Source organism: Lonchura striata, chromosome 2 (genome assembly GCF_050655825.1).
Source record: "Lonchura striata isolate lonStrDom1 chromosome 2, ASM5065582v1, whole genome shotgun sequence".
NCBI classification, from domain to species: domain Eukaryota; kingdom Metazoa; phylum Chordata; class Aves; order Passeriformes; family Estrildidae; genus Lonchura; species Lonchura striata.
The window spans coordinates 116,406,431-116,421,851 of NC_140704.1; the positions used below are offsets into that span (position 1 = coordinate 116,406,431).

The following is a 15,421-nucleotide window of genomic DNA, read 5'->3' on the forward strand; positions in this document are numbered from 1 at the left end:
GCCTTTACTTTTCTTTGATTTTCCTTTTCATTTAAGTTTTTTTTTTCTTTTTTTTTTACTTTGTTCTTAAGCACCATAAATATTTCCAGTCCCAACAGGATAAATTGAATGAAGCAACAGCATTGAATTGTTGTCAACTGTTGAAACTATCATCTGGTTTTCCTTTATTTCACCCCGTTTATTGAACACCTACTGTTCCATTTCTTAATGCTTCTTTTTCTGTTCCTTATTACTTATGCCACTGCTTTCCTCACTCTTTGTGCTTGTGTGACAGACAGAAAAAAATAAAGGCTGCTTTTGACATGAAAAATCCAAACCTTCTCTCTCGTGCTTTTGTTTACCTCCTTCTTGCCAGCGTGAAAACTAAGTGTTCACAGTGTGATAGCCATTATAGTTGGATGTCCATTTTGCTTTTACAGGACACATTTCAAACATTAGGCTCTCCAGAATTCAAAGAAACTGATGTCCTTTGAGTCTGGTAGAGTTCTGAATTCACTTCCTGAGCTAATGATGGCAACTGAGAACTTATTTATGTGAGACAATAAGGAATTAATCACAGTATATTCATTAAAAAAAAGAGGAAGTGCAGAATCAGTTATTTGCTCAGTCTCTCTAAAAACTGCATTTAGAGAAAGGGTAAAATATAACTTTAAGCAAAAAGATATTTTTAGTGACTGACAAACATTGCCATTTATTTTGTTTTCAGGGTGGAGCAGAACATAATATTCCAGTGGTCATTTCTAAGATTTCCAAAGAACAAAGAGGTGGGTATTAGGTATCAGCTTATTATACTGTACTTTAATGTTCCCTTTAAAGAAAGATGTATTAAATCTTGAGATTCTTCAGTCAGTGTTAAACAAATGCTATTGTTGAACCCTTTCTCTCCCATGTGTTTAGATCTCTCTCTTCCTCAGAAACTTTTTCTGAAAAAGTACAGAATTGATATTTGGAACAGTTTTTAAAGTCTTCAATTATTTTTTTTTTCTTTTATAAAATACAACTAGGAAAGTAATAGGAAAGTATTTGAAAATAAATAGAAAGTATAGGAAAGAAATAGGAAAGTATGAATAAAATTAAAATGTTTAATAAATTTAACAAAAAGGCAATGATTTAGTGGCTTTGACTTCCCAGTAGTTATTGCCTGGAAGCTGTAGTAGATTAAATATTTGGCTCTTAAATCATGGTAACACAGCAGGAGAATGCATGACTTTTTAACCTGGTTTCTCTGGTAGTATTGAGAGTACTTTGAGTACTGCATAAAGTCTTGGCCATATATTTTTTAATAGTAACAGAGCTGTTGCTGAATTTCTGTATTAATTTAACTGGCAAGATTTTGAAATTATTGGAATGGTACATGGATAATACTTAAACTGCTCAAGATGTACACAAGTATGAAGGAGGAAGGTTGTGAACCAGTACTAATATGGTGTATTTAATATCTTTGTTAAGTTTATATGTATTTCTGTAAGGCCAGAAATGCAAACTTGGAAATATTTCCCTCCATCTGTAATGCAATAATTATAGAATTCAGCTTCTCCTCAACTAAAATGTGCCAGTATAAAAAAAAAAAAAAAATCTCTTATCCATTTAGATAGAGATGTATGGAATAATCAGCATATTGAGAGCCAAAAGCCAATCCTGAAAGGTAGATGTGAAAGTTGTAGTTGGGAAGAATAAAGAGTAGCATGGAATGAACCCCTAAGGCAGCAATAAGGTTAACCTTAAGAATTTATACTTATGATTAGAGTCTTTTCAGTATACATGTAACTAATACATAAAGATGTGGCATATATTACATGCAGTAGCTATTAAAATGCTATTAAGCACTGCAGGAAAAATAAGAAAGATATGCTTAAGTTTAATTGAGCACACTGAAGTGCAATTTTATTTCTGTCATTAGTTTTTTTGCTGCAGTAGCTGTTGTATTGTTTTTAGCCCAATACCTAGCTGTGATATAATTTTCATTACTGCTTTCAATAAAAATACTGCTGATTTTTGCAGAACTAGTTTTGAGGACATCTCTTTTGTAAGAGGCTGCTGTCTTGAGATGTAGAAAGTGTCGTGCTGTGTTCCTGGACTAGAGAACTTTGATAGAGAAAATGCTGTTTTACCCAAAGCCTATGCCTCAAAATAAATCACAATATCTGTCCTGTACTAATTTAACCATCTGTTGTTAAATATAGCTAATAGGACCATTCCATCAAACAAGAACTTGAGTACCATAATTTACATCAATATTAATTCCAGTTTTACAGCTCATGTAAATAAGTAAAGTTTTTGGATCAAGTCCAGTGCTAGCTTTTTTCAGACAGTATCTTCTATGTTGATATGGAATACTATAGGTAATAATTGCACATCATCTGTTAATATCCCTTAGCATGGTCTCAAAAGTTATTAATGCCTTTACAGCGAATAATCTTTGTTATATTTCTGGTATGCTTATAATGTGTATTTGAGTGAGATAACTCTGAAATGAAACACAGTGTTTAAAAATAGGAAGTGTAGAATTAGATTTTATAAATGTCTTTGTGATGCAGTTTTGCTTTAAAAATAACATTCACTTTGGCTGTTGATTTTTTTACAATATATTGTTTTTCTAGCTCTTCAGTATATGTAAGTGTTATCCAGCATTAATAGTCCCTGTTATTTATCAGAGTTTATCAAAGATGCAAGATCTAAAGGCCCTTTATCTTATGTAAAAACCTAAAAATTAAATTTATTATTCATAAGTATCCCTGGAGTCTCTATGTTGATTTTTCTCTTTGTAAGAAATTATCTCTAACAGGCAAATAAGATCTAGTCCAGCAGTCATTTTATATTCAGAAAAATATGCCCCACCTTACCAAAAGGGCCTGAAAGGTGCTAGTGACTGATGGATGAAGTTTCATAGTCATGTGCTTGAGCTAAGTAGCCTCTTTTATTGTAACACTGATACACAAGTATTTTGGGTTTAAAGAAGAAATCACAAGTAATTTATTTGGAAGTTTTCTGTTGGGTTTTTTATCATGTTTTTGTTTGAAATTTTAAAAGATGTTGCAAAAGTATTAAATAAGAATTCTTGTACACAAAATGTTGGATGTTTTGTACAAAGTGAGTGAAAAATATGCTTTCTGTTTTCAGCGGAACTCTCAGGTTTGCTCTTTATAGGAGATGCAATTCTACAGGTGAGTAAAACTGCAAATTATTTTATCTGTATTTTTCTAGAAAACTGAAATGAAGTCTATGCTTATGAAATGTAGAGTAAGTCTTTTCTTTATCTTTTTAACAACAGATTAATGGAATTAATGTGAGAAAATGCAGGCATGAAGAAGTGGTGAGCTTTTCTGTTTCTTAGTATACTTTTTTGTCTTTTGTAGCTGCTGAAATGATAGTGTATGCTGATAGCAATGCAGTGGCATCAGCTGTTTTATTGTTATTCCTAAATAAATATGCCTGTACCTTCTAGCATGACAAGTAACAAAGTGCAATCTTTCCTTCCTGTGTGATTGCTCTTCTCAGATAGGCTTTTCTGTATTAAAGGTGATTGTTTTATTATGAAGATTTGAGCTGTACAAATTCCAGCATTTCTTCTTCCAGCTAATAGCTGTCAAATTTCAGCAGTCCTACACCTTTCTGGCTGTGTAGGGTCATTTTAATTTCAAAAGCTGTAATTTGCGCAATGTTGGAGATTTATTGTTTGGTTACTTTTAATCCTATTTAAAAATTGAGAGAAAACTGTTCATCTGCCACTCATCCTCTGGCTGTTCCTTGTGAGGGTGCTCTTCTCCTTTTGTTAAGGTCATTTTGGGTATAAAATAAAGTTTTATTAAGGAGATTCCTTCTAAAGAAGAAATTTTGAGAGATCTGTTGTAGGCTGGTTCCACTGGTGAATTAGCTTTGCTAAATGCATCATGCACTTTATAGCCATATTTTTCTTTGACTCCTCTTGAATACTTTCAGAAGCAGAAAACCCTTTATTTCAGAAAACAATGCCAAAAATTAAAAAATTACCAAAGAAATTGCCTTTAAATCTTGTTTAGCTTCATAGCATTTGTACTTGTATTTTAAAAATAGCATAGTACTCACATATTTGAAGGCTTCTCTTTCTGACTCTTTGCCAATTCAAGGACACTCATTGTGTTTCATCCAGCATTCTGCTCTATGACAGATCATCAAACATGCTATTCAGATATAGAAAGCAGGAGTTAGTACAGGTGAAGTTCTGATGGAGAAGTTTAGCGCAGGCTGAAAGGTTAGATCACTGCACTATTCTTCAGTGTTTTTGGTTATGCACACGTGTTTCCTTTTGGAGATCTACTGGAAATCCTGCTTCATTCTTCAGACTTCATCATACCCCCTTCTGTATATACTGGTTAATAGTTGTATTTATATTGATTTTAAATTTTGTCTGTGCGACAATGATCAGGTTGTAAATGTTTTATAAGTTTACTGCAGTTGATTTGTTTAATATGTATTAATATGGCAAATCTCTCAGTGGGATTTAAGTGTTAGAATTTAACTGTTGGAATTACAAAACATGAGAAAGATATTACTAAAAGAGCAGCCTTGTACACTCAAATGTGGATTGAAAATTGGTTAGGACATCAGGATTTTATTTTCTGTTTTCTGAGACATTTTCTAAACCCTCAAAAAGATACATAAATCTGTTGGGTATTTATGATAAGGTTGAAACCCATTCACAGGAAGAAAAGAGGTTTTGGAAAAGCTGAAAAGGGGGGATTAACACAGAGTAGCAAGTGTTATCATGTTAAATTTTGATTTATACCTTACTTATCTAACATAATCTGCTTCTTAAACTCCCTATAGATAATTCTCCATGAATTAAAAAAAAAATAGTATCTTACCAGTTTTAAATGTGCATTTATGTATTTGCAAATGGTTCAGGAATTTAAGAAGCAAATAAGTTTTAAATTAAATTCTTATTTTAATTAAGAATAAGTTTTAATATTTAATAGCAAATATTGACTAATATTTAAATAGGATCAAATGTTCATATGACATTTCATAAAATAAATTATACATAAGAGTTATAGATATATAATATAAATGAAAAAGCCAAAGTAAATGAACTCTGATAATCAATTTTTTTCAGAAATATTCACTGTTATATGCTATGTGTTTATAGAGTAGATTTGTTGTAAAGCTGCAATAATGGTAATATATGTGATTCTGCATTGTGTGGTAACCTGTGGGTTTAGGCTTAGCCCTCAGTACAGCGTAAGTACATCGAATGGTGTGCCAGCAGGAGTCACAGGTAGGGTTTTGTCTGCAGCACGTCCTTTGCAGCTTGTGTTGCTCTAGGATTGCTGTCCTGTGGGGTCTCTATCAAATACAGGATCTGTAGCTTTAATCTCAAGGTAATATAGAGTAAATGGAAGTGTGTGGAGCCAAGTTGCTTGCAGCAGGGAGTTGAACAGGAGTTGAGACTTAATTTTCAATCCTTATTGCATCTAGGCACTTTTGCAATGGCTCTGCAGGATGCCTGAACTCGTAGCTTTGTTTCGTTCTCATTTTTTCTGTACCTAATTAAGGCTTAGCAGGTACAATGTTCTGTAAGGATATGTTAGTGTTTGGATTGTCTTAGTGTCTTAGAAAATTTTCATTGTAAACCAGTGAGTAATTTTTTTCAGTCGGTTATTCTGAAATACCTGTAAAAAATTCAGACTTGTATCTACAGTGTGACTCCAATGAGCATTTATTATTTTCCTACATGCAAAATGTGTTGCTGCTTGTGAAAACCTTTTAAGCATATGCCAAATCTACATAGCTCTGCAGTGAAAAAAAATCTGTGGCATAATCACTGCAGCCTATTGTATGAAACTGATGATTAGTCAACCCTGGTATTTCATCTTGCTGATAACCATGCTATGTATATAAAATGATTTGAGTTTCAAAATTAGGTAGTTTAATCAAACTCATGGCATCTTTCATAGCAGGGAGAATCGTTCCCCAGTGTACAGTGATCTTAGTTAACGTTGGGAGCGCTTTGTTGTCTTTATTGTTTTTCATGACTTTTGAGATAGATAGATAGATAGATAGATAGAAATACAGACAGATAGGTAGGTAGGTTTAGTCAGATATAAGTGTCCCTTACTAGAACTCTTTATGTGGTTCCTTTCTGATTTTTTTTTAGCTTTAGGTGAAACACTTAAGCTTAGTTTTCTGCTAGTAGAAGGTGAAAATATTGTTCATACTATGAAAGCACATGATGAAATTCTGTCAAAGACTGACTGTCAACTTGTTGTTTCTCCTGGGTTGTTAAGAGCCCCATCTGAGTACAGCATAACACTGCTTCATTCTTAGTGCTCTTATGTGGTAAGGTTAAGACATGGTCTCTCTGATGTAGTGCCAATACAGGAGGAGGCTGCAGAAAAAAAAATAAACTATAGCAATTAATCACAAAAAAAATCTGTCAGCATCTCTCAAACTGGCAGTTTCAGCCCAAAAAAATGCAATATGAACTTGTATGTAGAAGAAGAGTCCCCTATATCTATTTAAATACACAACTTTGTGCTCTTTTTACTGAGGATGTTTTAATTATTCCTTTTTTAGTAGACTCTCCTTTAAATTTTTCAACAAGAATTTTAAAAGGCTGAAATAATGAATATTCATAGACAGATCAATGAGTTTTGGCTTCTGTTTAATTAATACAGTCTAACAATGCATAGCTTGTCAGTCCACACACCTAGTGGATGTGGTTGTCCACCATAATAGATATCATTATTCTTAAGACTGGAAATTAATGTAGTTCTAGCTTTTAACTCCATTTATTGTCCAAACATAAAGATGGATAGAAAAGCACCAATATAATACTGTGGTATGGATGATTTTGGTGGTTCTGGGTCTAGCCACCATGTCACTAAAAATGGACAAGATTTTGGGAGAGACTGAGTGGCTACAAGTAGGAGAGTATGTCAGTTCAGCTGGATACTATGAAAAATCTTGTGTTGGATCTACTGCTCAGGGTTGTAGTACACCAAATTGTCTAGAGACAAGGTAGAATTCCAGCTGAATGAAAGCTGATATTTGAGTTTGTCTCTGTTTTTAATGTTGCGAATAAAACATCTCAGATAGTATCAATAACTATAGTTACATATCTTTTGGATCTTAGCATATGCTTTTTTCTCATAGGAAATAGAAGAAATTAAATGACTATGAATATGAAGTAATTTCTTATTTCTTCTATTTGGGGAACATTCAGGGAATGTTTCCAATGTAAAATGACTGCTCACATGTGTCAGTTAATGTGGCATTTGGGCATTCCTTGAAAAGTAACAGGAAAAACTCATGTAGTCACAGGTGGCTATAAAGACAGAATAGATATTCAGGCTTTGGTGGATTTTATTTATTGGTACTACAATATGTAGACTGTGGTTCAATTCAGACACTGCTTGCATTTTACACAAGACACCATTTTTTCCAGAAGAATGACCTGATGTGAGATGTTCTAATGCACTGCATTGAATCTTTTGTTTCTCCCTTTTCTCAGCATTCACCGAGGGCTGTAACTGTGCTGATTCTCCATGAGTCATTTATGTTATATGGAAATGATAGTGTAGGGATTGTATTGCTTAACTGAAATCATCTGCAGCTAATGAAACTCTTACTCTGGCCTTTCTCTTTAAAACTATGGTCTCATTAAAACTGATTTTCAAAACTCATTATTAATAGTTTTGGCAATGTTTCTAGTAAATGTTTTTAAGTATAAGAATGAGCAAATTGTATTCTTGAGACAGGAAACCAAATGATCTGAAATCTTACTCCATCTTGACCTTGTAGATGTGTCTTTTGGTAAATTATGGTTTTATCTTTGTTTCCTTAACTATGAAACAGAGACCTAGATTATTATCGGATTTAGCTCTCTGAATTTTATGAAGTACTTCTGAATCTGTTATAGAAAAGCACCTCTGCATTAAAATTTTGCAGTTTCATGAAGTGATAACAACAACCTGCAAACACAGATTACCACTTTCTCATGTTGCAGAGATCTTGTACTTTATAACTCACGGCACAGCCATTTAATCCTTTCCCCTCTAGACAGAATGGCGACTCTAAATGTGGAAGTTGCACAGTCAGTACTTCTAAGACTATAATCAATCTGCAGTTTTTAACTTCTGAATTTAAAAGTGAAATATAAACTTTCTGGAAATCCAATACTTTTACTTGTTCCATACAGCTGCTGTTTTCTCTCTAAGGCTTGAGTAATTACAAAAATAATAATAATAATAATAATATTAGTAAACTGATGTTGCCTTAGCTATCCTGGCATAATTAATGAAAATAGCTGTTATTGAATATCCTAAGGCTCATGAAATTTGAGCTAATAATAATCTGTCAAATATTTCAGCACTGATTTGAAATAAGTGTCCATCAAGTGGAAAAGAACCTAGCAGCTGTAAATAGCCTGTTTCAGCTGTTTTCAGCTCTGTGGTGGAAATTCCTGGAATCTGGATATATCCTGAAGCAGTATTCTTAATGTGTGTTCATCTGCTTTTCTAATGTGGTTTTAGCTATGTTTTATTACTGTTTAAACAATTTTTTTAAATTGTGCCAAACTGTAAAAACTTGAATTTATTTAAGTACTATGATGTTAGACTTTTAAAATATGTTAATATGTTGCTAGTCTTCCTAATTTATATTTTAATTTATTTTCTCAAGATACTTGTAGATCTATTAGTCATTTTATTAAGATTTCATCTTTTAAAACTACTCGTCATTACTGCTAAGTTTTAATAGAAGGGAGTAGAGCATTCCGTCATGACTAATACTGAGCCTACATGATTAATATTGTTATTTCCTTATTACATAGCTACAGTCCTCAAAGCAAAAATCCATTATGGTTTAGCGGGAGAGTGAAAGACTGAATCACCAGTTACAGCATAACATCCTTCAAATAACTGTCCTTGGTTCCTCCTTTGTCATACAGGTCTATTAATTCTGAAAGCCTGAGCTGCAAGGAAAATAAACAGTTGAGGAGTGGATTTAAAATGTGTACCATCAAATATGCTTTGTTTGTGTCCTTGTTTACATTGATATTTTTAGTGTAAAGGCCCAGGTTTCTCTGCTTCCTTAGGAAGCAAATACAAATATTTTCATGTTTATTTGTACATGAGTGCACTTCACCCTCCAAAAGAGTTTTTGAAATATTTCATTCTGCACAGCATCTCCCAGTTATGGAGCTAAAACCTCAATTACACTAGCTCAGGGACACAGTGTTTTTCTTTCTGGGCATAGCCTCCAAAAGGCAGAAAAATTAAACAGACACAAAACACTCCAATGTATTCTTAATGTAGGAAAAATGAACACTTCTGTGGACATGGAAATTTTCTTCTCTGGTCACTATTAAGAAGATTTCATTTGCTCATAAAGACTAGAAAATACTGTCCAACTGGAATCAGTTATGTTTTCTTTAAAGAGATAACAACCATGTGATATAGACTGAAAGTAAATGTCCACCTCCAAAAGGTAACTTCTGTATTTCTAATGGCTTGTTGTGGACCAGAGAGAGAAGTGGGAAAGCAGGTATACTCATTTAACTAACCAGGAGGAGTCACAAGTATGAGGCATGCTCAAAGAAGTGCAAATGTGCACGCACGTAGTCTTCTGACAACTTTCCAGCAGTTAAAATACCGGATTTAACTCTTCAGAAATCTCATTGTTCTGCCTATAGTAAAATTAAAAAACCTATTAATCCAGGGGTTATCTAACACCTGTGCATATTTTTAGGTCTTTTTTTCTCTACATTGGGTCTTTGTCTTTTGACAGTTTGTTCGGTGGAGGAGGAAGAGGAAAGGAGAATGGACTCTATATAATTTTTCAATAGTATCCAGTGTTGGCCTGTTCCAGCCAGATACATGGAGGTTTCCAGATGGCCCACCCCATACTTCTCAACCACTAGTATGGTATAGTATGGTACTGGTGTTTTGGTATCTGTTTGTCAGCACTGGGCCTATTTCTGGATTTTAATTTTTTCTTCTTTTACCCTGATAGTACTGATGCTGTTATACAAGTTCAGTTTGGTACTACCTGTTTCTTGTTAGCTGGTTTGAAAGACTGTGGCTAGTAAAACAGCTTGCAGTAGGAAGAGCTTCACAGGTCACAAGAAGAACTTCTGTGAAGGTTTGGTTACTGAGGGAAGCTCTTCAGTAAAAATTACAACAGTTACATGTTCTCTAGATTTTTGTGCAGACACCTGATAGAGTTACCTCCCTGTGCTGTTAATACTTTCCTGAGCAAAATGGGAAATAGTCACTCCTCAGGCTGAATTGGCATTACCAGGATAATGACATATATCTTTAAATGTGATCTAGGAAATGTTCATAGCTCTATTCCACTTCACTTGCCCTTGTCAAGCCAGTAATGATTGAGAGTACTTAACAGATTCTAATTGTGCTGACCTGTTAAAAGGAATGTTCAAGGGATTGTTCTACATCAAAAAACTCCCATATTTAAGCATTGACTTGCAGTAGGAAGTAATAAGGATGTTTCTAGATTTTCTGAAATGCTTTCCCTTCTTAGAGTATTCTGAGTATGAAGTACTTCTGTGGTAAATTAATAGACAGGCATGTTTAACAAAATCTCCACCATTTCTCAGATGTCTTGAGGTTCTTCTAAAATTTTAAATTCAGTCATCTTTACATGGAAAATCAAATGCAAAACATATTCAAAGTCCCCTCTGCAATTCAGGTCCTGTGTGATTTCTGAATCAGTGATTGCGGAGGAATGTTGGTGACAGCTAAAGTTTAGCATAATGAATGCTAACAAATAAAATATTTTGTTTAAATATCCATCACCATGAAAGATTGCAAGCTTTAAAAGACTGTATAAAGCATCTTTCCACTGATCAGTAAGTGAGGTTTTAGGGTAAAGTGAATCACCTGCACAATGGCAGCAACAAATTTGTAAAACAAAGTTTTCTTTTTTTTTTTTTTCTTTTCTTTTTTTTTTTTCCAGCCAAAACACTGGGAGCTTTGGGAATTGAAAGCTTTAAGACATTTAATTTTTTTTATTTTACTTTTACAACTACAGCTTTGAATATTCCAGGATCTTTATATCTCAACAGAAAAGTGATATCTAAATGGGGGCATGCTTTGTTGAGTCAAAGCATCTGTTCATTAGATATCATGGAGCTGTGTAGCATCAGCAGTGTTTTTCTTATTTTCTGAATTTTTATAGAAAATGAGAGCACAGAGAAATTTGTAAAACTCGAGTTGTTAAGGTTTGAGAGGTTTGGACTTTCTAAAAGTGAGGCCTGTAGTTTGTGCATTCATTTGTAATATTCTGGCATAATAACCTAGCAGCAAGGTAATAGAATTATACAAATCATTCTGGTTTTCTTTTATTGTTGATGTTGCAAATTTTTTTTCAGAAAACACATTAACTCTATATGATAGTCTATAAATAATTGTTTTTATAAGATTTTATAGTTTCAAATGGTAATTAACTGCTGGCAAGAATGGATTTCTGTGGTGTTATTTCTTAATTAAGAAAATAAGAAAAGGTAAAATAAGGGTTGCAATCAGATAAATAGCCTAATCAGTTTTGATTAATAGATCAGATTTATGCTTAATTTTGAAAGTTACAAAGACCTCATGCCATACACTGATTAAAACTGTAATTCAGCACTTTTTTGTCATTGTGCTGAAATACAAATTATCTTTTATACTTCATTGGAATTGTATGCTAATCTTTTTTCTTTCCAAAATATCTATCAATGTTCTCCAGTTAATTAAAATACAGCATGAGTACCTCCAAATCCAGTTTTGCCTTTAAAATTTAAACACTGATGAAAATTATCTTAAAAATGTTAAGGAAATATGATTTCTGAAATTTTGAAATTATAATTATATTGGACCCCAGTTGAGCAGAATATGTGTGTATTTGCCTAAAATTATGAATTTTCATATTTAATTAAGTTGGGGACTTCCTTTTTTATAAATATTTTTGAAGAACAAAGTCATTTTCTCAACTTCAACCAGATGTTGATTTCTTCAACTTCAATCTGGAGCAGAAAAACTGCCACTGCATTAAATGGCATAAAAATATGTTACAGAATCACAGAATTCTTATGTGTTCTCAGCTGAGAACTTTTCCCACTGGGCACTTTCCCTGAATATTAAAATATCTTACTCAGAGATTAGATCCTGAGCAGCTGGGAAGCTTAGCAGAATTAACTGCTTATATTGATCTAAAACATTACTTCAAATACAAATTTTTCCAGGAATTTATTTTTTGTCATATTGAAGTTGATAACATTTGGAAATGAACAAATAGGAGTAGGTTTGTAGAGTACTATTTATTCAAATATAGAATTAGAATTCGATTTCAAACTCTTTAGGACCACTTTTTATTCATTTTTCATGAGCATTTATATTCTGGTGCTTGATTAGTGTGACTATTCATGGAAACTAAGTATTAAGGTCATATTTGCCAACAGCAAATTTTATATTGAATATGTAAATGTGAAATTTGCTACTAGCTGTGTGTTTGACCTGAACCTTGCAATGGGATTAGTGTGAGCAAACTCTTGTTCTGGGAATGATCTTTCTTTTTTCCTCCAGACTCAGACTTTAAATCCAAGTTATTTTCTAGTTTCTGTCATGGTTTACTAGAAAAAAAAACATTTCCACTTTTTACTTTGTTTTGATTTTTACCCTTTCTTAAAAAAAAAAAAAAAGTTTAAAAAGCAACACTTCTGTATGAAGCTTTTTTTTTTTAGTATAATGTGTTCTAGCAAAAGAAAAATACATATCCATTTATATGAGGTTTTCTAGTGCTCTTCATTCCAATTGTAACTGGGTAAGTCTAGAAATCATGCAGAAAAAATGGAAAATTGTTCTTTATTATGTAAATATTTATTATTTTTCTTTATGTAACAGTAATGTCTTTAGCTTTTTGCTATATTTTGTATTTTATGTGACTTTTGTATAGGGAGTGGAGAGTCATAAGTACTAGGTCATTCTTCTAAGGTTTTCCTGGGTAATTGCTGACATGGCTTTTGTTTTTGAGAGATGATATACAAGGTTTTTATTCTATTCAGCTCATGATTATGTGCTGGATTATGTTGTGTTCTCTTACACTGTTGGATAGATCATGCATTATGCACTCTATTTTTTTCTAGAATACTCATTGCATTATCATGCATTGTATGCTGTAACACTTGCAGTTCACAAGCCAAATCTTAGTATTCTACATAACAGATACTGATATTATTACCTGTTGTGCTGGTTTTCACATTTCATTTATTAGTAATTTAATGACTGAATCTCTGACCTGTATACAGCACAGAGTTTATTTGTTTGGGGCAGCTTTTATGACCAGAAAGCATTATTCCCATATAGTCTGTCATTTCTTTGCATGTTGATGGATAATAATCAAAAACTGGCTTAAATAGATATTGGGGAAATCTGTAATGCAATATTTAGTTGGTGTATATTATACATACCTTAAATAATATATATTTTTTTTTAGTCCAAGAGAATGTGTTTTATTAAATTTATGTGCTTTCATTTAAAGATGATTTTATTGATCTCTTGCTATCTGAAACTCTTATTAGAGAATAGCACCACCAAGAATTGGTTGGTACCCTACAAATAATTAGTAAATTACAGTTCTGGCTTATGTTCAACACTTTATATTATATTTATATTAAAAAATCCACTAAAATGATACTATTTGTATGAGTAATAAAGATTGATTTCACAAGGGTTTTGTGCAGGTATGATGAGTAGGAAGAATTTCTGCATATTGTCTAAGTATTAAAATATGACCTGCTTAAAAGAAAAAAATCTTTGAATTTTTATGTCGTATCTTTGAGGGTAAATGTGCAAAGCCTCTGGAGTCTGCTTAAAACGTGTTGCAGGTTCTACAGATGTTGACAACTTTTCCTGAATATTCTCCATAATTAACCGAAAGGGAAAAAAAGCCCCAAACAACATTGTCAGCATAGACTTCCATCATGGTTGCTTTCCAATTATTATGAAGTCCAAAAAACTTGTGTCTTAATTAAGAAATCCTCTGTAGATTGATGGGAAAGCCAGTCATTCATCTGGCTGTGTACACCACTGCCCACATGATGCTGTGCAAGCCTGTGGAAAGCTGTGTAGAAGTCAGCAGGTGCTGTTGCGACACCGGTGTAAATGCTTCTCCCATTTTTGTAGGAGTTTTTTTTGCTTAAGTGGTTCACACATTTCTCCCAAAGAAGCTTTAGTCAACAGCTGTTTTTGACAATGTCGATTCAATTGATCCCAAACAAAATCTGGCTTCTGTGTAAATTTCTGAGCTCTGCTTACTGATGTATATACAGTTGTAATGAAAGTGTGTTGTATGTGAAGATGAGACATACATGTAAATCAAACGAGTTGAAACCAGAATTAGGTTTGTGGATTTAGAACATTTGGTGGGGTTGAGCAGGTTGCCTAAATAGAAGTGAGGATTTTGTAAGTGTCATGAAGTTATAATACACAGTTAGAATCACACATCACACAGAATCACTAGGTGGGAAGAGACCTTGAAAATGACTGAGTCCAACCCAGCCCTAACACTTCAACCAAACCATGGCACTGAGTGCCACATACAGTCTTTTTTTGGACACATCCAGGGCTGGTGACCCCACCACCTCCCTGGGCATACCATTCCAATACTTTATCGCTCTTTTTGTAAGAAAGTTTTTTCCTGGTATCCAACCAATATTCCCCTGAAGATATTCAGCTTAAGATTGTGTCCTCTGGTTCTGGCAGTTGCTTCCTGGAGAAAGAGACCAACCCTTACCTGACTGCAACCACGTTTCAGGGAGTTGTAGAGAGTGATAAGGTCACCTTTGAGTCTCCTTTTCTCCAGGAGAAACACCCCCAGATCTCTCAGTTCTTCCTCACAGGGTTTGTGTTCCAAGCTCCTCACCAGCCTCGTTGCCTCCTCTGGATGCGCTCCAGCGTCTCAATGTCCTTCCCAAACTGAGGGCCCAGAACTGGACACAGCACTCAAGGTGTGGCCTCACCAGAGCCAAGTACAGAGTTAGAGTGACCTTGTTGGTCCTGCTGCTGGCCACACTATTCTTTCTACAGGCTTTAAATATCTTAAAGTTTTTTATTGTCCAAAAGTATTCAAGTTTCCTATTTCATATGAAAAAAATGTAAATTACATGCTCCTTAATTTCAAGCACACTGGGAAAAATTCTATTGGTGTTTCTGTCATTTTCAGTGTTTTTAAGAGATTTACCTTGTTCCTCTTGGCTAGTTATTTTGGAAGCCATTACATATCTAATTCAAAAATATGTGTTCATGAATTAGCTTCGACAGAAAGTGCCCAGCAGCCAAATACATAATCACATTTAAAAAGTGAAACATCTGTGAGTGTTTAAAGTGGAGAACTCTGTAAAACCGTGGAACTACAAAGTTCATTTACTGTAGTTGAATAATGCTGG

The 15,421-nt window shown here is 33.6% G+C and overlaps 1 protein-coding gene across 9 annotated transcripts in view; it reads left to right on the top strand.

Moving 5' to 3' along the window:
* The window catches only part of SNTG1 (syntrophin gamma 1), a 314,313-nt gene that overhangs the window by 183,172 nt on the left and 115,720 nt on the right, over positions 1-15,421 (top strand). For 5 of the 9 annotated variants that reach the window (XR_014952899.1, XM_085572105.1, XM_085572103.1 and 2 more), the window contains exons 5-8: positions 707-764; positions 3,121-3,164; positions 3,272-3,313; positions 9,766-9,912. Coding sequence is in view for 8 of the 9 variants with exons in the window: in XM_085572105.1 (XP_085428231.1) it covers positions 707-764; positions 3,121-3,164; positions 3,272-3,313; positions 9,766-9,912 (291 nt within the window). In the remaining variant the exon portion in view is untranslated. The remainder of the gene's footprint in view (positions 1-706; positions 765-3,120; positions 3,165-3,271; positions 3,314-9,765; positions 9,913-15,421) is intronic. The other 4 variants (XM_085572106.1, XM_077783696.2, XM_077783680.2 and 1 more) reach the window with 3 other exon arrangements.